Raw genomic sequence first — 22,718 nt, 5'->3', positions numbered from 1 at the left:
ACCATCATTTGACCATCGGACAGACTCCCATATGGATGACATAATAATAAGCATTCCTTGTGTAGAGAACAATTGAACGATTTGAAAGCAAATAAATCACTGGGTCCAGATGAATCCCAGTTTAATTTTACAGGGTACTCTCCAGCATAGGCTCCTTACCTACCCAGCACAAAGTCCAAGCGACCGAAAAAGCACAGGCTATTCCAATATATAAGAAGGGTAAAATAACATACCCATAAAATTACAGACCAATATCCTTAACTTCTGTTTGCTACAGAATCCTTGAACATATTCTCAGTTCGAATATAATTAACTTTCTTGAGACTGAGAAGCTTATGTCCATGAATCAGCATGGTTTTAGAAAACGTTGCTCGTGTGAAACTCAGCTTACCCTTTTCTCACGTTTTTCTGTGACTTATGGGTAAAGGGCAACATGCAGATTCCATATTTATAGATTTCCAGAAAGTGTCTGACACAGTGCTGCAGTGCAGGCTGTTAATGAAGGTACGAGCATATGGAATAAGTTCACAGATATGTGAGTGGCTTCGAGACTTCATAAATAACACATCCAGTGAAATTTTTTTTTTAAAAAACCTTTTTTTACTTTGATAGCTCATCTTTAGATTCTTATGAGCTGAATCCAAATCTAGCCTTAGTTTTCTTGTATCGCCCATAGTTTTTGAGCAATATGCTTTTTATTATATGGTATAAAAATCCTATGCTATATGGTAAACTGGGAAATTAATGAAATGCTTTGTTACTACATAAGCATGGTTTGTATTTACAGTAAGCTACTTAAAACAATGATATACGTTAATAGAGGTTTCACTTGTCAGCTAGAATTGGTTTGTATTTTCTTTCTCTTTTTTTCTGTGAAGCTTCTTGTATAGCATCTTCTATGATGATGAGTTGCTTGCTGAACTTCTCGGTGAAGTGACCAACAGTAGTCCCCATCATGTTGGTGTTCCAGTGGCCTTGGTAGCATTTTTCCATCACTTTAATGTCCTGGTGAAAATCTACAGCATGCCCTACAGGTCGGATGGCAGACAGGTTAGGGTGGCTTATTACCTTCTTGTTTTTCGAATTATGACCAGTAATATCAACACTGCAAAAGTAGCAATCATCAAAATGATTTCATGGCTCTGTCCATATTGTAGGAACAGCAAATCTAAAGGCTTTTTTTCTCCTTTTTGGACCATTTTCTCAGATCTTCAACATACACATAACATACCTTATGCAGTGCCCAAGATTTATCTCCTTCACCAAGTTTAGATCCAAAGTATGATAGATAAACATTTTTCACAAAGTCTGTAATGTTTCTTTGGTGTTTTTTAATCATTAATTCACCACAAATGTAACAAAAACCATCAGCAGACTTTTTACAACCATGATTAGACATTGTACTGAGCACATGTAAAGGAAATGGGAAATGGGGTTAGGTTGACAGTAAACAAAACACCATCTGTTAACACAAAAATAGAATCGACATTTTTTTGCCAGAAAATGTTTTTCAGCGGTGCTACCAATATCATCTATATTCATTACACCTCCTTTTAAAATTATTTTAACTATATAAAGGCTGTTAAATTGTTTAAATTTAATAAATTTGGATTTCCCACCCTAAAAAACAAAATAATAAGGTATTTTCAGAAAAAAAAGTTTTTCCATCGTTGACCTGTGTAATAGAACCCAGTATGTTGTCCTCAATGGTGAATATTCATCAGAGACAAGGGTATCGTCAGGAGTGCCCAGGGAAGTGTGGTAGGGCTGCTGCTGTTCTCTATATACATAAACGATTTGGCAAACAGGATGAGCAGTAATCTGCAGTTGTTTGATGGTGATGCTGTGATGGATGGTAAGGTGTCGAAGTTGCGTAACTGAAGGAAGATACAAGGTGATAGACAAAATTTCCAGTTGGTGTGATGAATGACAGCTAGCTCTATGTGGAAAAATTTAAGTTAATGCAGATGAGTAGGAAGATCAAACCTGTAATGTGCGAATACAGTATTATTAGTTTCCTTCTTGACACAGTCAAAGCGATATGAGGTGGAATGAGCATGTGGGAACTGTGGTAGGGCAGGCAGTTGTTTGACTCTGATTTATTGGGAGAATTTTAGAAAGAGTGGTTCACCTGTAAAGTAGACTGCATATAGGATGCTGGTGCAACCTTTTCTTGAGTACTGCTCGAGTGTTTGGGATCTGTACCAGGTCAGATTGAAGGAAGACATCGAAGCAGTTCAGCAGCAGACTGCTAGATTTGTTACCAGTAGGTTCGAACAACACATAAGTGTTATGGAAATTCTTCGGGAACTCAAATGGGAATCCCTGGAGGGAAGGCGATGTTACTTTCGAGAAACATTATTGAGAAAATACAGAGAACCGGCATATGAAGGTGATTGGTGAACAATTCTACTGCTGCCAATGTATGTTGCGCAAAAGGACCACAGAGATAAGATATGAGAAATTAGGGCTCATACGGAAGCATATAGGCAATCATTTTTCCCTCACTCTGTTTGTAAGTGGAACAGGAAAGGAAATGACTAGTAGTGGCACAGTGTACCCTCCGTCATGCACCATACAGTGGCTGGCAGAGTATTCTATGTAGCTATAGATGTAGAGTGGGTGCTGGGGATGGGGAGGGAGGGGAGGGGGGATAATGGAGAGGGGAGAGAAAAGAGGAGAGAAGTAGAAAAGGGGAGGAGACTAACGAGTGCAGTGGCGAAATGAGGGCACAATAGTGCTGGAGTTTGAGCAGCAGGGAAAGGGATAGATAGGTGGAGGTCTGGGACTAGTGAAGGTTGAAGCCAGGAGGTTGAGAGAACAAACGATGTGTTGTAGGGAGAGTTCCCACCTTTACATTACAAAAAGCTGGTGTTGATAGGAAGAATCCAGATGGCACAGGCTGTGCATCATTCATTTAAGAGAAGCACATTGTGTTGGGCAGCATGTTCAGCAACAGGGTGGTTCGGTTTGCCAGTGGCCATTCATGTAGACAGACTGTTAGTTGTCAGGCCCACATAGAAAGCAGTGCAGTGGTTGCAGATTAGTTTATAGATCATGTGGCTGCTTTCACAGGTAGATCCATCTTTGATGCAATATGAGATGCCTGTGATAGGACTGGAGTAGGTGGCGGTGGAAGGCTGTATGGGATAGGTCTCACATCTAGGTCTATTGCAGGAATATGAGCCGTGAGGCAAGGGGTTGGGAGAAGGGATGGACAAGAATATAGCGAAGGTTCTGTGGGCAGGATAGTGGGTAGAATATTCCTCATTTCAGGGCACAGTAAAAGGTAATTGACTACTTCTCTAGTGTAATAAATCTCAGTGTCTTGTGCATCTCTTTTGACATCTTCTACCCACTTATAAGTGGACTTTAATGATATGACGTAGATGAAGATCTTTTTGGTCAGCTGCTTTTTGCCCATTATTGCCAGGTTTCCATAAAACTTCAACTGCCATTTCTGCATTGTGTCCCTGACATTTAGAGCTCCTCATTTTTCCTTTTCTTTCAAATCCTATTCAAGTCTTCTGGCCCAGAATTTTCCTGAGAATCTTCCTTTTCTAACTTTGCAGTGCTTCCAACTTTTTGATTTTTAGTTAAAATAAGATCTTCTGAAGTGCAGACTCCTATTTTTATAATTGAATTATAGTGCCTGATTTTGACCTTGTAGGAAATCGCTTGTTTGTTGTGCCACTTATGTCTGAGTTTGGAAGCTAGATGTAATTTTCTGGCTCTTTCTTTGACTGCCTCTTTATCTAGTCTATTGGGTCTTTCTATTGGGTTGGATCCATTCTCCTAAGTACTTGAATTTATTTGTCCTTTTAATTTCCCATATTTTACCTCCAAGTATTTCTCTTCTTGGTGTCTGTGTTCCATACAGTCAGTCTTTTCACACAAAATTTTGGGACCCATTTTTCCAGCGACTTGCTGCAAGATCTGCAGCATCCTTCCAGTTTCTGCCAGATAGCAAAAGGTCATTATTTACAGTGTTGAAAATGGTTGTGATATAGGGTGTGAGCAGGGCACGGTCAAATGGGTGGTGCCCCAGGAATCATTGCTGGGGTCACACCTGTTCCTTATTTTTATAAATAATATGCTCTCTAGTATTACAGGTAATTCTAAAATATTTCTGTCTACTGATGACACTAGCTTGGTAGTAAAGGATGTTGTGTGCAACATAAGCTCTGTTTCAAATAGTGCAGTTCATAACATAGTAATGAAAATGTAATGAAAGTGAGTGAGTGGTCATGAATTTTGTTTTGAGTTTCAGTCAGGTGCATACCCCCATAAATGTTGTATCCAGCCATCCATTCCATATTACTCACAGACTATAATTTGACATCTGTCGAGAGAGGGGGACAGAGGAGCACACAGTGTTTGCTGTGGGGAAAGGTGAAGTGCAGGATGCGTGCGTCCAAGTAGGCAACACAGACTTGTGTTAGGGGCTTCCACAAAAGTAGCAAAGTGCAGGGAAGGATATAATCATCAGTTAAATACCTTCTAATGTCAAAATTAAGATCTTTGTTTGTACTGTCATGTCAAACAATGAAAAACAATGGCAAAAGTGGATCAAAAACACAGATAACAACGACAGAGTTCAGTGACAGAGCTGACAACAAGCAGTATACACCAGTTAATTTTATGCTGCACAGCTGGCAACAAACATTGTCATATCAATACTGCTTGAGGCCTTCCAACTGCTGTTACCCCCCACCCCCTTTTTCATATCACAGAGATATCATTGTTTTACACAATACAAATAGTTTAACAACATTAATTTACAGCAATTGAAAAGAGTGCTATAAGTAGTTTGATTAATAAACAATTTCCTGTTGGACATTAGATGAGGAAATGGAAATTAAAACATTGGAAGACCCAACACCTGCCATCAAGCAAACAATTTCAGTGAAAGGTAGGACCTACTATAGAATTTTCAGAACTAACATGTTTCATGAACATGATTGATTGTGCAGTAATGATTTAAAAATACTCTGTTTCATTTTCCATTTGTACTATTTTGAAAATTTATGGAGCTATTTTAGTATTCACATAACTAAAGTCCATATATATACAGGGTGTCCATAAGGTCCCTTTACAACTTCAAAATTTTATTACAACGGCAGTTGTTGAAATGTTTTAACAATATTTCTTTTATTGTAATCAGTGTTTATAAAAGTTTTTTTGAGAGTGTTTAATAGACATCTATATGTGTGGCTTTAGTTGCACGAAGCACATCAAGATGGTACTCAATTTCTTGCCATGTTCGCTGTAGCATAGCGTCATCAGTGGTGGTAATGGCATTACAAATCCTTTGCTTCAAGTCATCAATGTCCCATATCTGTGTTTGATACACAATATATTTTACATACCCCCATAAAAAAAGTCCAAGAAAGTTATATCTGGTGAATGTAGTGGCCAAGGAGTTGGCCCATCCCCCCCAATCCATGTCCCTGGAAATGTTTCATTGAGGAACCGACGAACATGCAGTCCCCAATGTGGTGGTGCACCATCTTGCTGGAAAATGATAGCTGGTCGTAAGTCAGTCAATTGTGGGGCTACATGTTTGGTCAGAAGGTTGAGGTAAACATCTGCAGTAATTGTTGTCTTTTTGAAGAAAAATGGACCAATTATTCGGCTGCACATGATTCCACACCACACATTCACTTTTGGACTATCCTGGTGAAGCTCCATAGTCACATGGCGGTGTTCAGATCCCCAGATTCTCACATTGTATCTGTTTAATGTCCCAGAAACATGAAAAGTTGCCTTGTCACAGAAACAAACTCGCTTGAGGAATGCTTCATCCTCCGAAAGGTGTTCCAGCATGTTGAGTGCAAACTCTGTCCATTTTGGCTTGTCATTTGGCTAAAGTGTCTGTAACAGTTGCACTTTGTAAGCGTACAACCGTAAGTTCTTGTTGAGGACCTTGTGCACAGTTCATCGTGGTAGTTGCATTTGTCTGGCAGCAGTGCAGATGGATTTCATAGGTGAATGAGTGAAAATGTTTAAAACACGATCGATGTTTTCCTCGGATGTTCTTGGTCGCCCACTCCTCCCTTTATCCAACACTGTCCCTGTCTCCATAAATTTTTTGTGCCATGCATGGATTGAAGGGCGCGATGATGGATCTCTTCCATACTTCGTTCTGAAGTTTCGTTGAATCTGTACATCTGATTTTGTCTCAATAAACCAGGACACACATTGTGTCTTCTCTTGAGGCATTTCCATTTTATAGAGGTTCAGTTCCTTCCACCAACAAAAAACTTCAGTAAACAGTGATTACAATAAAAGAAATTTTGTTAAAATATTTCAACAATTGTCTTTGTAATAAAATTTTGAAGTTGTAGAGGGACTTTATGGACACCCTGTATTTTGGAAAGTTGGCACCTAAAAATTGCTGTGAAGAGTAATTTGAAATTAAAAATAGTCAAAGGTGTCTCATGTTTATCAACCCATTATGCAGAGCTCTATTTTGAAAAACTCGTGAGAGACAATTGCATTGGAGGAATGTATGCAAAAAAATCATATCATTTCATCAACAGCTGACATAGTGAAGAGAGAATACTTAAATTTTGTGAATATTCTGCACAACAACTGAAATAATTCAATACTAAGAAGGATAAACTTTATCACTTTCTGTTGAATTTATTGCAGAGTGTGAAGCATGGTTTCATCAAGTTCATGCAGAAGCTGTTATGCATGTTTCATGGAACTGCTGCAGTCGAAAGATGCTTTCCTGTTAACAAAGAAGTTTTAACTGAAAACTTAGAAGAAGATACAATTGTTGCAGAAAAAAGTTTTATAATGCAATACAGTCATTAGGTGGTGTACACAATAGGGAGGAACAACTGAATCAATGATACTAGCTGTGAAGAATGGTTTATCAAAAGGAGTAGAAGCCTTAAAAAAGAAGAAATCTGATGAAAATGAAGTGACCAATCTTAAAATAAGGAAGTTCAAGAAATAAAAAAAGCTCAAAAATAAAAAAGAATGATTGTAGAAAAGGCAAAAGAAGAAGTCGAAGTTTTAGATGCTGAAATTTCAAGTTTAGCTAAGAAACTGAAACACTGAATCTTTTGCTACGAAGTTTAACACTTCACATAAATTTTGTGCATTTGAAATTGTTATATATAATTATAAGGTTTCAGTACATTACTATGTTAAAACAATTTGTATTTTAGTTGATGTGATGATAAATATATCAGAAAATAGACATGCCCTACCATATGTGAGTCTTTTTATAGCATTTGATGAATAGCATACAAGTCATACACAGTTACATTGTTCTTGCTGACACACATTTAAGTGATATAAGAATTATTACACTCAGCTTTGTTTCAACCAGCTTTCAGGTTCATAAAAAAGTGTTTTTGTCATTGTACCAGGCATATTTTCAAGAGGTCATGAATGTAAATAAGAACGTAATGAGGAGGTAACGAATTTGATCCTCTAAAAGTATGTAGACACCCTCTGTAGAAGGGCTTTATACAAAGGACATGGGTAACATCTCTTTGTTTTTGTCCTCCTGATGAAAAGTCATAATCCTCAACTTGATTTGTGACATCCAGCGAGCAGTGAAGGATATGATGCACCCCAAAGTTGCGCTTTAGTAACTTTTCTGATAATTCAACTTTCTGCACAGAGCCATCCATGACAAAACTATTCTGTATGGTGAGAAAGATGTACGAGACAGGCGAAATACCCTCAGACTTCAAGAAGAATATAATAATCCCAGTTCCAAAGAAAGCAGGCGTGAAAATTACCGAACTATCAGTTTAATAAGTCATGGCTGCAAAATACTAACACACTGAACTATCAGTTTCATAAGTCATGGCTGCAAAATACCAACACGAATCATTTACAGAAGAATGGAAAAACTCATAGAAGCCGACCTTGGGGAAGATCAGTTTGGATTCAGTTTGGATTCCGGAGAAATGTAGGAACACACGAGGCAATACTGATTCTATGACTTCTCATAGGAGATAGATTAAGGAGTGGAAAACCTATGTTTATAGTATTTGTGGACTTAGAGAAAGCTTTTCGCAATGTTGACTGGAATACTCTCTTTTAAATTCTGAAGGTGGCAGGGGTAAAATACACTGAACAAAAGGTTACTTATAATTTGTACAGAAACCAGAAGGCAGTTATAAGAGTCAAAGGGCACGAAAGGAAAGCAGTGGTTGAGAAGGGAGTGAGACACGGTTGTAGCCTACCCCAATGTTATTCAATCTGTATATTGAGCAAGCAATAAAGGAAACAAAAAAAAAAATTGGAGTAGGAATTAAAGTCCAGGGAGAAAAAAAATAAAAACTCTGAGGTTTGCTGATGACATTGCAATTTTGGCAGAGACAGCAAAGGACTTGGAAGAGCAGTTGAAGGGAGTGGACAGTATCTTGAAATTAGGATGTAAGATGAACATCAACAAAAGCCAAACAATGATAATGGAATATAATCAAATTAAATCAGGTGATGCTGAGGAGGGAATTAGACTAGGAAATGAGGAACAAAATAACTGATTATGGTCAAAGTAGGGAGGATATAAAATGCAGACTGGCAATGGCAAGAAAAGCGTTTCTGAAGAACAGAAACTTGTTAACGCCAAGTATAGATTTAAATGTCAGGAAGTCCTTTCTGAAAGTAATTGTGTGGAGCGTAGCCATGTATGGAAGTGAAACATGGATGATATATACTTTAGACAAGAAGAGAATAGAAGATTTTGAAATGTGGTGCTACAGAAGAATGCTGAAGATCAGATGGGTAGATCATGTAACTAATGAGGAGGTACTGAATAGGATTGAGGAGAAGAGAAATTTGTGGTACAACCTGACCAAAAGAAGGGATTGGTTGGTAGGACACATTCTGAGACATCAAGGAATCACCAATTTAGTACTGGAGGGAAGTGTGTGGGGTAAAAATTATAAGGGGGAGACCACGAGGTGAATACAGAAAGCAGATTCAGAAGGAAGTAGAGTGCAGTAGCTACTCAGAGATGAAAAGGCTTGCACAGGGCAGAGTAGCATGGAGAGTTGCATCAAATCAGTCTTTGGACTGAAGACCACAACAATATGCTTCATCCATACATTTGTAGTCAAATGTTTCATAGGGATAACAGAAATAAGTAGATCATTGCTGTTCTGAAAAGATATCTACTTTGTTGTGTATGAGAGTATTATGACACAAACAGAATTTAAATTTTCAAGTGGTTACTTGTCTAGTAATACTTTCATTTGGTACACATTTGTTTGCTTATCATGTTTAAGAAATGCATATAGTGTCAGCTGTGGCCTTTGTTAATACATATTACATAATATTGTGTTCTGTGATTGTGTGTGCAGTACACAAAGGAAAAAAAAACTCTGTGTATGGTTAATATAATAGTTGGTTGGTGTTACATATATATATTTTTCAGAGTAAAATTCAGTTGTCAGTTGGAAAAATATTTTTATTTTACAGTTTCAGCAAATTAAAAATCCTTAAATTTAGGCAAATTAATTAATAACAAAAGGAGGGTCAGCATTGGTCTTTGAGGGACAAATCTTTATTTTGAAATAAATGTGAAAGAAATAAAGTTTTCTACTTCAATGACTGATGCTGACTCTCGTTTTGCTATTAACACTAGTGTGGTGGTCATGGTGCATGCAGCTCCTGATGGAGCCCCTTAAAAAAAAAAAAAAATTGTCAAAGCCAGTAAGGCAAAATAAAAATATATTTGCAGCTGTCGACCAAATTTTATTGTGAAATATAAAGTACAGTTGCTGAAAATTACATCTATGAATAAAATATTTATTTTTCTTTCTTTTCTTCACAGCTTCTCCGCAGTTCACTCGTGAACAACAGAACTCAGGCAGTAGTATGTGACGATTTGGGCATGACAAGTTATGCCCTCTACTCTAATCCAAAGGCTGAATTGAAGACAAAGGACAGAGCTGATCTGCTGGAAGCGTTCCTTGGTGCCCTTTATGTTGATAAGGTTTCTGTGTTTCCATCTTTTTAAATATTTGGTTCAGAGTGAATATGTGTATTAAGATGTGTGTGTCATAGATTAACATATTTGGATGAAGCTGAGAGTAAATAGCAAGATGATTTTACTGCCACCACTCACTAATTTTAATTAAGTCCAGTATTACTTGATTGTACAAAATAACTGTATAACTGATGAAATTCATTTATATTATTTTAAAGTGAATGTGTGAAACAATGGAAAGTATTAGATAGAATAACAATATGGAAAGAACAGATTGCTACTCACTACATAGACGAGACATTGAGTCACAACAGGCACAGTGTAAAAGAATGTTAAATAGTATATAAAAACAAAGATGAGGTGACTTACCGAACGAAAGTGCTGGCAGGTCGATAGACACACAAACAAACACAAACATACACACAAAATTCAAGCTTTTGCAACAAACTGTTGCCTCATCAGGAAAGAGGGAAGGAGAGGGAAAGACGGAAGGAAGTGGGTTTTAAGGGTGAGGGTAAGGAGTCATTCCAATCCCGGGAGCGGAAAGACTTACCTTAGGGGGAAAAAAAGGACAGGTAAACACTCGCACACACACACATATCCATCCACACATACAGACACAAGCAGACATATTTAAAGACAAAGAGTTTGGGTAGAGATGTCAGTCGAGGCAGAAGTGTAGAGGCAAAGAAGTTGTTGAAAGACAGGTGAGGTATGAGTGGCGGCAACTTGAAATTAGCGGAGATTGAGGCCTGGAAGATAACGAGAAGAGAGGATATACTGAAGGGCAAGTTCCCATCTCCGGAGTTCGGATAGGTTGGTGTTGGTGGGAAGTTTCCAGATAACCCGGACGGTGTACCACTGTGCCAAGATGTGCTGGCTGTGCACCAAGGCATGTTTAGCCACAGGGTGATCCTCATTACCAACAAACACTGTCTGCCTGTGTCCATTCATGCGAATGGACAGTTTGTTGCTGGTCATTCCCACATAGAATGCATCACAGTGTAGGCAGGTCAGTTGGTAAATCACGTGGGTGCTTTCACACGTGGCTCTGCCTTTGATCGTGTACACCTTCCGGGTTACAGGACTGGAGTAGGTGGTGGTGGGAGGGTGCATGGGACAGGTTTTGCATCGGGGGCGGTTACGAGGATAGAAGCCAGAGGGTAGGGAAGGTGGTTTGGGGATTTCATAGGGATGAACTAACAGGTTACGAAGGTTAGGTGGACGGCGGAAAGACACTCTTGGCGGAGGGGGGAGGATTTCATGAAGGATGGATCTCATTTCAGGGCAGGATTTGAGGAAGTCGTATCCCTGCTGGAGAGCCACATTCAGAGTCTGGTCCAGTCCCGGAAAGTATCCTGTCACAAGTGGGGCACTTTTGTGGTTCTTCTGTGGGGGATTCTGGGTTTGAGGGGATGAGGAAGTGGCTCTGGTTATTTGCTTCTGTACCAGGTCGGGAGGGTAGTTGCAGGATGCGAAAGCTGTTGTCAGGTTGTTGGTGTAATGATTCAAGGATTCCGGACTGGAGCAGATTCGTTTGCCATGAAGACCTAGGCTGTAGGGAAGGGACCGTTTGATGTGGAATGGGTGGCAGCTGTCATAATGGAGGTACTGTTGCTTGTTGGTGGGTTTGATGTGGACGGACGTGTGAAGTTGGCCATTGGACAGGTGGAGGTCAACGTCAAGGAAAGTGGCATGGGATTTGGAGTAGGACCAGGTGAATCTGATGGAACCAAAGGAGTTGAGGTTGGAGAGGAAATTCTGGAGTTCTTCTTCACTGTGAGTCCAGATCATGAAGATGTCATCAATAAATCTGTACCAAACTTTGAGTTGGCAGACTTGGGTAACCAAGAAGGCTTCCTCTAAGCGACCCATGAATAGGTTGGTGTACGAGGGGGCCATCCTGGTACCCATGGCTGTTCCCTTTAATTGTTGGTATGTCTGGCCTTCAAAAGTGAAGAAGTTGTGGGTCAGGATGAAGCTGGCTAAGGTAATGAGGAAAGAGGTTTTAGGTAGGGTGGCAGGTGATCAGCGTGAAAGGAAATGCTCCATCGCAGCGAGGCCCTGGACGTGCGGAATATTTGTGTATAAGGAAGTGGCATCAATGGTTACAAGGATGGTTTCCGGGGGTAACAGATTGGGTAAGGATTCCAGGCGTTCAAGGAAGTGGTTGGTGTCTTTGATGAAGGATGGGAGACTGCATGTAATGGGTTGAAGGTGTTGATCTACGTAGGCAGAGATACGTTCTGTGGGGGCTTGGTAACCAGCTACAATGGGGCGGCCGGGATGATTGGGTTTGTGGATTTTAGGAAGAAGGTAGAAGGTAAGGGTGCGGGGTGTCGGTGGGGTCAGGAGGTTGATGGAGTCAGGTGAAAGGTTTTGCAGGGGGCCTAAGGTTCTGAGGATTCCTTGAAGCTCCGCCTGGACATCGGGAATGGGGTTATCTTGGCAAACTTTGTACGTGGTGTTGTCTGAAAGCTGACCCAGTCCCTCAGCCACATACTCCCGACGATCAAGTACCACGGTCGTGGAACCCTTGTCCGCCGGAAGAATGACGATGGATCGGTCAGCCTTCAGATCACGGATAGCCTGGGCTTCAGCAGTGGTGATGTTGGGTGTAGGATTAAGGTTTTTTAAGAAGGATTGAGATGCAAGGCTGGAAGTCAGAAATTCCTGGAAGGTTTGGAGAGGGTGATTTTGAGGAAGAGGAGGTGGGTCCCGCTGTGACGGAGGACGGAACTGTTCCAGGCAGGGTTCAATTTGGATGGTGTCTTGGGGAGTAGGATTAGGATCATTTTTCTTTGTGGCAAAGTGATATTTCCAGCAGAGAGTACGAGTGTAGGACAGTAAATCTTTGACGAGGGCTGTTTGGTTGAATCTGGGAGTGGGGCTGAAGGTGAGACCTTTGGATAGGACAGAGGTTTCGGATTGGGAGAGAGGTTTGGAGGAAACGTTAACTACTGAATTAGGGTGTTGTGGTTCCAGATTGTGTTGATCAGAATTTTGAGGTTTTGGAGGGAGTGGAGCTGGAAGTGGGAGATTGAGTAGATGGGAGAGACTAGGTTTGTGTGCAATGAGAGGAGGTTGAGGTTTGCTGGAAAGGTTGTGAAGGGTTAGTGAGTTGCCTTTCCGGAGGTGGGAAACCAGGAGATTGGATAGTTTTTTGAGGTGGAGGGTGGCATGCTGTTCTAATTTACGGTTGGCCTGTAGGAGGATGCTCTGAACAGCCGGTGTGGATGTGGGAGAGGAAAGATTCAGGACTTTTATTAAGGATAGGAGTTGACGGGTGTGTTCATTGGCTGAGTTGATGTGTAGGTGAAGGATTAGGTGGGTGAGGGCAATGGATTGTTCAGTTTGGAACTGGTATAGGGACTGATGGAAGGAAGGGTTGCAGCCAGAGATGGGAACTTTAAGTGTGAGGCCTTTTGGGGTAATGCCAAATGTCAGACAAGCCTGAGAAAATAGAATATGGGAGCGTAATCTGGCTAGAGCGAAGGCATGTTTGCGGAGGGAATGTAAATAAAACTTAATGGGGTCGTTGTGGGGGTGTTGTGAGGGTGACATGGTATTAGAAGGTGGAAAGTGTAACATGAGGTGAAATAAAAATATATGGGGAGAGATAAAGGTGAACCGGAAAGTAACTGGAGATCTGGAATGAAAAAAGGCGAAAAGGTGTTGGTTACAGCTGGGCTATGTAGGACTTGGGTTGGTAGACAACGATGTGCATAAAGGTTAGGTGGTTGTGTTGCCGCCAAAACACGTAAAAGGACGGAGAAATTCGGGAAAATTTCGAAAAAACTGTGTGTAGTATATTAAAAGGAGTGGTTTTGTGGTGGCAGATTATGAAAATGAGGCTAACAATTGTCTGACGAAGAAATAATGACGTTAAAACCTGTGGGAAGCGGCTGAAAATTATAAGTGATGTGGGAAAAACAGAAATGGAAATAAAGTGAAAGTTATTAGAACTGGCCGAAATGATTGTTTAAAAGGTGAAAAGAACTGTTTGTGAACTAGAAACGGTGGATATTATAGTGGCAGTAGTGCTGAAAGCGGCAAAAAAAAAAAAAAAAAAATTTTTTTTTTTGGTTATGGTTTGGAAGTGGGTTACGTATTATTGAGTATATATAGGCGGGATAAAATAGTATAGCAGATTACGGTAAAAAGGAGAAGGTGAATACAAAGTGAAACTACTGGCAAAAACAGAAAGAGGAAAATAAGACGACAGAAAAGATTTCGAAATGCAACAGTGACAATAACAAACGTAATTGTTGGATTCAAATGAATGATATCAATATAATAGAGGGAAACATTCCACGTGGGAAAAATTATATATAAAAACAAAGATGAGGTGACTTACCGAACGAAAGCGCTGGCAGGTCGATAGACACACAAACAAACACAAACATACACACAAAATTCAAGCTTTCGCAACAAACTGTTGCCTCATCAGGAAAGAGGGAAGGAGAGGGAAAGACGGAAGGAAGTGGGTTTTAAGGGTGAGGGTAAGGAGTCATTCCAATCCCGGGAGCGGAAAGACTTACCTGTCCTATTTTTCCCCCTAAGGTAAGTCTTTCCGCTCCCGGGATTGGAATGACTCCTTACCCTCACCCTTAAAACCCACTTCCTTCCGTCTTTCCCTCTCCTTCCCTCTTTCCTGATGAGGCAACAGTTTGTTGCAAAAGCTTGAATTTTGTGTGTATGTTTGTGTTTGTTTGTGTGTCTATCGACCTGCCAGCACTTTCGTTCGGTAAGTCACCTCATCTTTGTTTTTATATATAATTTTTCCCACGTGGAATGTTTCCCTCTGTTACATAGAATGTTAAATAGTCAGCTTTCAGACTAAGTGTTTCTTCAGAAGTAGAAAAGAGACACATCTTCACACAAACACAAGTCACACTTATATATGGTCACTGTCTCCATGCACCCGGGAACGATAGTGGCCTTCTGGTAAAGGACTTAGTCCAAAAACTGATTATTTAGTTCTCAGTCCCCCACCCTGCCATTGTCCCCATCTGTGACTCTGTGACTGCTCACAACAGGCAAAAATTTAAAAGGCTAACATTCAAGAATTTTTTTCGTCAAGAAATATGACCATTTCTGTCATGTTAGGTTTAGATGGTGTGTCAAGTGATGAATGTACAGAGACCTGACAATGCTGGAAGAACATACACAGCCTTGTAATCAAAGGAACTTTTTCCTAACACATTGCTGAAAGATCTTTTATAGGAAATGCTAGATAATGGAGTCATGCAAGAAGTTGAAGTAATGCAACATATCCAAGTAACTGATTACTTTCATACCACACCACACATTTCTAGAGAAGTTTTCTTGAAAATATGTATTCAGTAAGGGCTGTGGGAATTTGCAGCACCGCCAGTGTCAGTTATGAGTGTTATTGATACCATCATGAGTGGAAGCGGAGTGATCAGTAAACAGTAGTAATGGGATTTCAATTAGCTAATGACAAAATTCCAGTCATTTGTCTTCCTCTTCCTCTTGAAGGTGTTGAGTCTATTGTAAATATTAAGGATGAAGGCTGTTCATGCATGAGATCTGCCACATTCTTGAAGGTGAAATACCGATAAAGTGGAAATTCATGTGCTTTTCGAATTTGTACATTTTGCCAACTAAATAATGTCTTCTACTTCATTCATACCCTGTTTATTTATACATACAGCTAGGAAATATTGTCACACTGAAACCACAATCAGGTCTAAATCTGAAGGCAGGGTCATCCTGGACAGAGAGAGTAGATTAAATTAGATTCTGTTTTTGTGCCATAGACCCAAAAATGAGATGATTCTCGTGGATGTGGAACAAGTCAGAAAGTGTAATATAAAAATCATAAAACATCACTACCCTGATCATCTGTCAGGAGATTGTCAAAATATGTGAATACAGTTTACATAATTAGTACACTTGCAGAATGAAACATAGTTATGCACTTTTAATAAATTTGCCATACACGGAATACCTATTCTTGACTGTTGTGACCAAGTGCTGTCAAAACTGAAATCTAACAGACATTTTTACTTAAGCTGATCTAACAGTCCTTGTTAAGATATTCATCTATGGTGTAGAATGAGTTACCTATCAAAAAGTCTTTCAAACTCTGTTTAAAGTGGTTTTATTTGAAACCATGTTTTCAGCCACTAATACAGTCATTGAATATTTCAGACATGTTGTATTTATAAAAACAATGGATATTCCAGAAAATAAAAGCATGAGAAAACAACTATTTCAAGAACTGCCCACAAATGATAAATACTAAATAACAAATAATTGCTGGTGGTCGAATTTGAATTGGCAACACACAGTGCATCAAAGCACTGAAGCTAGCTACTACATCACATTGCTCTCACCACAGTTCGTGGCATGGCTCCTTCATCTCGAGAAACAGCAACCAGCTGTTTCAGAAGTTCCTGTTGGTGCCGAAACGAGCACTCTGGATCTAGAGCTTGTCAATGATCCTCTGTACGGCAGCGCTAGAGGACATTCACTTTCTGGTCATGTTGTTACATCCTCTTTACTGTGATGTGCATCAATAATAGCCCCTCCTGGTGAAGCTTCGTGATCATAAAGCGTGTCTCCAGTTTCCGTGAACCCTACATTGTCAATTTGTGCCTTTGGACTGTACTAGGTCTTCATACAGAGAATATGGATAATGTATCTGCACTTTTGTCTTCTTGATGAAGGGTCATAATCCTCAACAATGTATGAGGCATCCAACAAGCCATGAAGAATATGAACCCTCCAAAAGTGGCACTTTAGTAAATTTTCTGATAGTCTTTATTTCTGCACAGGTGTAAAAATCCAATCTGAGACTTATTGGTTCTATCTCACTGGACAGTGCTTCACATTGTAGTGCTTTTGTTCCTCGTGGTCATCCATGCCACGCTGCTGTCTTGCTTCTTCTGTCCTGATGATGAGGCATTTCATGTAGTCATCCTGAGTATCAGTTAGTTGAAATGGGAACAGTGTATCCGTTGTTTGGGCCTAACAACTATGGGGCAGATAGAATAGGGTGAAGCTTGCAGTGTCTTGCTTCGCTTTGTTTTATGGAACGTCCTGACGGGGAGTATTGTATTCCAATCCCCTCTTCACCACTGGTGTACATCCAAAGCATATTTACCGGTGCCTTATTGAAGCCTTCTTTGGGGCCATTCATCTGTGGATGTTAGTCAGTTGCACAACGTGAAAGTACCTCTGACACAAGTCTCAACTGGAAAACTTTTCTAAGATCGTAGATCATCACATGGGGTGCTCCTTACTTCAAAATGGAGGAACTTTGCAATTTCCGAAGCTTCGGCTATCAGCACAGCTTTAGGGGCAACATAGCAGGTGAGGTAGTCAGTGCAGACTATTATCCATTAATTCTCATTTGTCGACTTTGGAAACTCCTTTAGAGGTTGATTCCAATCTGATGGTATGTCGCAGCTGCAGATGGAATTGGTACCAGATGTCCCAGAGGTAACCATGGCACGAGTTTGTCATTGACGATCCTTACAGTGGCTCAAATAGTGTGTTAACAGATCAGTATAGACCTGGCCATTGATACCTGTGTCTGACTCTGTGTAGAGTTTATTGTATTTCTACAACCTGACACAGATGTTATCAAACTGCATAAGTATGTTTGTATTGTTCACCAATTGGGATGAAGAAGCATTTTAACCTCATTCTGTCCATTTAAATCCACCAGTGTTGCATCAGAGCTGAAATGCGCTAATCATAGTACATTAGCAAAAGCGTTCCGTTTTCAGTTCTGCGCCATGATTTTAAGTAGCAGGGAATCTTCATTTGTGCCATTGCAGTGCTCTGCATGGAGGATGACCGGTTTGTTAATTAGCTGAGTTACAAAATGAGAGTGTATAATTAGATGATTTGCTACAGAGGCAAAGACTGTGATGCAGGCTCTGTTTATCCCATCATCCGTCATCCATCCCCACAACTTGTCTAGAAATAAATCTTTAAACATGAATACCAAGGTTTAGAAAATTGCAAGAAAACACTGGACACTTAGCTGAATTTTAATACCATATATACTTAAAATCAGTCATAACAATCCCTAACAATCACAGATCAAAACTCATCCACAATCAGACATAATTCTGTCAATTACAAATTTATCAAGATGGCTGCCAACAATAATATATTCTGGCAGTTGCATCCAAAACTGCCACAAAAGCTAGTTCTTCCTCCTTCAAGGTTTCTATGGTTTTCAGTGGTGCTGGATATTCCCTCTGTTCAGCAGTCATGTCAGTGTAATGATGACTGAGGTTTCATCTACACTGCTGCATTCCACCAGAGGATTCCATAAAAGGCAGTTGACATCTCTGTATGTGTGTGTCAGCTTTTGTATACCACTGTCATGTTGTACTCCTGATGGCAAGGTGCTCATCTTGCCCCTCGACTCTTTAGACCTTTCAGGTTAGTCAGCCTGTGTAGAGAATGGTGATCCATCACAACAGTGAATAATTTGGCAAATAAATACAGCCTGAACTTGTTGATTGGCAGGACAACTGCAAACCACTCTTTGTGAATGCAGAGTAGTTCATTGCAGACTTTGAGAGTACTCTGGAAGCGTAAGCTATCACCTTTTCAGCACCTTCCTGAATCTGTACTAGAACTGCGCCTATTCCAAAACCAGTATCATAGCCTGTATGGATGACCATAGTTGATGATGTTGCATCTAGGGTGCCCACAGTGAAAATACCCTGGTGTGTTGTCCTCCATCCTCCAATTTTCTGACCGAACAGAATCACTCAGTGGTTAGCACACTGAACTTGCATTCGGTAGGACAACAGTTCAAACTCCAGTCTGGCCATCCTGGTTTGAGTTTCCCACGATTTTCCTAATTCACTTGAGGCAAGTGATGGGATGATTACTTCAAAAGGGCATGGCCACTTTCCTTCTCCATCCTTCCTTAATCCGAGCTTGTGCTCCATCTCTAATGACCTCACTGTCGATGGGAAGTTAGATGCTAATCTCCACCTCCTCCAGTTGTCAGTTTTTCTGTGGGGCATTGTACTTGGTGAAAAGGAGTTGGTTGTACCTTCATTGACTGTCATTTGACATTTGCAACAGAAGTTTGAGTTGGCCAAGTCCAATCTTCATGGCACATTTGACTACTGGCACGTCTTTTTGGGCATACTCTATTACTTTCTGATATTAAGGGTTGACATTCATGGTTTTTATCTCTTATGTACTCAGTCTGACATTTCTGGCTGCCATACACTGGTGTATCTCTTTCCTTACTACCTGACGTGTGAGAGAGTCAAGGTCATGGTGATCTTCCACAACATCCATAGGAATGACATTCAGCAGTCGGTCTCACCTCTTTCATCCAACTCTTTTCTGTTGTATTTTCTCAATTAAGTGGCTCCACATGATGAACTCCTCTGTAGTGGTGACATCCTTTACCAGAAGATGTTGCTTCATGTTTTCTGCAACTCCTGTCATCAAGTATGAGATTTTGTCTGCTTCTGTTGTATTTGGCTTCATGATATGGCATAGACCAAAACACTCTGTATGAATGACTGTGTCATTTCCCCATTACATTGAGACCTGTTCTTTAATTGTTTGCAGCTGATTGTTGCCGAATGTTTTCTTCTGATGTGGCGTGAAATTTGTTCTAGCTATTGAGCTTCTCTTCACTGTTCTTGAACCACTGCTGTGCTGTCCAAGTAAAAGTAAAAATACTCATTTGCCGAACATCTCATGTCATCCCACTTGCTATTTGGCAACTCATTTGATTCCTTTCAGCCATTTCATTGAGTCCTGTCCAGTGTGTCCAACAAACAGTGTCATGTTGAAACCACAATTGAGTCCAAATCCAAAAACAGGGTCATCAATGAAGTACACTGAGATTATGAATTGAAAGCACAGTTATTTATACAGACATTGAATATTCCAGACTGCTTATATTTATACAGACATTGAATATTCCAGAATATACAAGCATTACAAACATAAGATATTTCAAGAGTATTACAGAAATGACAAATACTAAATAACAAATCATTGCTGGTGGTTGGGTTTGAACTTGTACCTTCAGAATGCCAGAGAGCGATGCTAACGATTACACCACACTGCATGCACCACAGCCCATGGCAATATGACTGCTGAGCAAAGCGCCAGTCCCATGAAGTTTAGTGAAAACACAATACAAATAGCAGCAGTGTCTCCCTAAAAAACCTGTAAACAGATACCATGTTGACATGTGCACAATTGCAGATACCTGCAGCATGCTGAAACAATACAGTAGAATTGCTCGACAAATCAAAGTCACAGTCGAAAAATTCAAATAAGTGCGCTCCAGCACAACTTTGCGACTTGAACTTAAAAACAAAAATGACAGTTGATAGATAAACCTGTAGCAACTGGAGTACCAGAACATGAAATGAAAATTTATCTCTGTGGACAATAAACATTGAATGCATGTTATATTGAATGTTTTATTCTAGTCAGTGTATAGTCTCATCTCCTAAAGTATTTACTATTACTCCTGAATATTCTGTTCTAGTTGTTGTTGTTGTTGTTGTTGTTGGTGGTGGTGGTGTTCATCGTTGTCTTTAGTCCGGAGACTGGTTTGATGCAGCTCCCTGTGCTACTGTATTCTGTGCAAGCCTCTCTATCTCCAAATAACTACTGCAACTTACATCTGTTTGAACCTGCTTACAGTATTCATATCTTGGTCTCCCTCCACAATTTTTACTCCTCCCCCCTCCCTCTCCATCTCACTCTCCCCCTCCCTCTCTCCCTCCCCTCCCCTCTCCACCTCTCCCCCTCCCTCTCTCCCTCCCCCTCCCCTCCACCTCCCCCTATCCCTCTCCCTCCTCCTCCCCCCCCCTCTCTCTCTCTCTCTCTCTCTCTCTCTCTCTCTCTCTCTCTCCCTCTCCCTCTCCCTCTCCCTCTCCCTCTCCCTCCCCTTCCAGTATTAAGTTGGTTTTCCTTTGACATCTCAGAACATGTCCTATTAACCAAACCCATCTTTTAATAAAGTTGTGACACAGATTTCTTTTCTCTCCTGTTTTCTTCAGTTCCTCCTCATTAGTTACATGATCTACCCATTTAATCTTCAGTAGTCTTGTGTAGCACTACATTTTAAAAACTTCTATTCTCTTCTTGTCTGATCTTTGTATATCACCCACATTTCACTTCCATACAAGACTAATTACTTCAGAAAAGACTTTCCAATGCTCAAATCTTTATTCGCTGTCAACAAATTTCTCTTCTTCAGAAACACTTTTCCTGCCATTGAGACTCTACATTTTATATCTTCTCTGCTTTGGTCATCATCAGTTATTTTACTGCCTAAAGAGCACAACTCATCTGCTACTTCTAGTGTCTCATTTCCTAATGTAATTCCCCTAGCTTCGCCAATTTAATTTGACTACATTCCATTATCATTGTTTTGCATCTGTTAATGTCCATCTTAGAGTCTCCTTTGAAGACACTGTTGATTCCATTCAACAGCTCTTCCAAGTCCTTTGCTGGCTCTGGCAGAATTACGATATCATTGGCAACCTCAAACTTTATTTCTTCTCCCTGAACTTTAATTCTTCTCCAATTTTTTGTTTGCTTTCCTGCTTGCTCATTGTACAGATTGAATAACATCAAGGACAGACTACAACCCTGTTTTACACCCTTCTCAACCACAGCTTCCCGTACAACAGTTGTCTGGTTCCTGTACAAGTTGTAAATAGTCTTTCACTCCCTGTATTTTACCCCTCGTATATTAAGGATTTCAAAGAGTACATTCCAGTTAATGTTGCCCAAGCTCTCTGTTAGTCTACAAATGATGTAAACATAGGTTTGCCTTTCCTTAACCTATCTTCTAAGACAAATCGTAGGGGTCAGTGTTACTCATGTGTTCTTCCATTTCTCTGGAATCCACACTGATCTTTACAGAGATCAGATTCTGCCAGTTTTTCCATTCTTCTGTAAAGAATTCTTGTTAGTTTTTTGCAACTATGACTTATTAAACTGATACTTTGGTAATATTCATACCTTTCAGCACTCGCTTTCTGTGGAATTTGAATTATTACATGTGATGTCTGAGGATATTTCACCTCTCTCATACATCTTGCACAACAGGTGTAAATTTTTGTCATCGCTGCTCTCCCCAGAATTTCAGTTGTTCTGACAGGATGTTGTCTACTCCCGAGGCCTTGTTTCAACTTAGGTCTTTCAGTTATTCTAGCAGCATCATGTCTCCCATCTCATCTTCATCTATATCCTCTTCACTTTCTATTATATTGCCTTCAAGTTCAGTTCCCTTGTATAGCTCTTTTACATAATCTGACCACCTATCAGCTTTCCCTTCTTTGCCTACTACTGGTTTATATACCCGTCCTTTTAAGTCTTTCCGCTCCCGGGATTGGAATGACTCCTTACCCTCTCCCTTAAAACCCACTTCCTTTCGTCTTTCCCTCTCCTTCCCTCTTTCCTGATGAGGCAACAGTTTGTTGCGAAAGCTTGAATTTTGTGTGTATGTATGTGTCTGTTTGTGTTTCTATCGACCTGCCAGCGCTTTCGTATGGTAAGTCACATCATCTTTGTTTTTAAATATATTTTTCCTGCGTGGAATGTTTCCCTCTATTATATTCACAAATTTATATCAATTTAAAATAAGCTAATTCGTATAGACATATATTTACAGACTTCTAGTTAGAAACAATCATTAGATTTACTCCTGGTATACAATACTTTTTTACAAATAACTTATTAAATAATGTAATGCCACAGTGTTCAC

General features: G+C 40.1%; 1 protein-coding gene across 6 annotated transcripts in view; it reads left to right on the top strand.

The window, feature by feature from the left end:
- The window catches only part of LOC126473250 (ribonuclease 3), a 313,037-nt gene that overhangs the window by 141,364 nt on the left and 148,955 nt on the right, over window positions 1–22,718 (top strand). For all 6 annotated transcript variants that reach the window (XR_007586426.1, XR_007586425.1, XM_050100177.1 and 3 more), the window contains one exon: window positions 9,809–9,970. Coding sequence is in view for 4 of the 6 variants with exons in the window: in XM_050100177.1 (XP_049956134.1) it covers window positions 9,809–9,970 (162 nt within the window). In the remaining 2 variants the exon portion in view is untranslated. The remainder of the gene's footprint in view (window positions 1–9,808; window positions 9,971–22,718) is intronic.

This window comes from Schistocerca serialis, chromosome 4, assembly GCF_023864345.2.
Source record: "Schistocerca serialis cubense isolate TAMUIC-IGC-003099 chromosome 4, iqSchSeri2.2, whole genome shotgun sequence".
NCBI classification, from domain to species: Eukaryota; Metazoa; Arthropoda; class Insecta; order Orthoptera; family Acrididae; genus Schistocerca; species Schistocerca serialis.
This window is presented reverse-complemented; position numbering and strand designations above follow the sequence as displayed.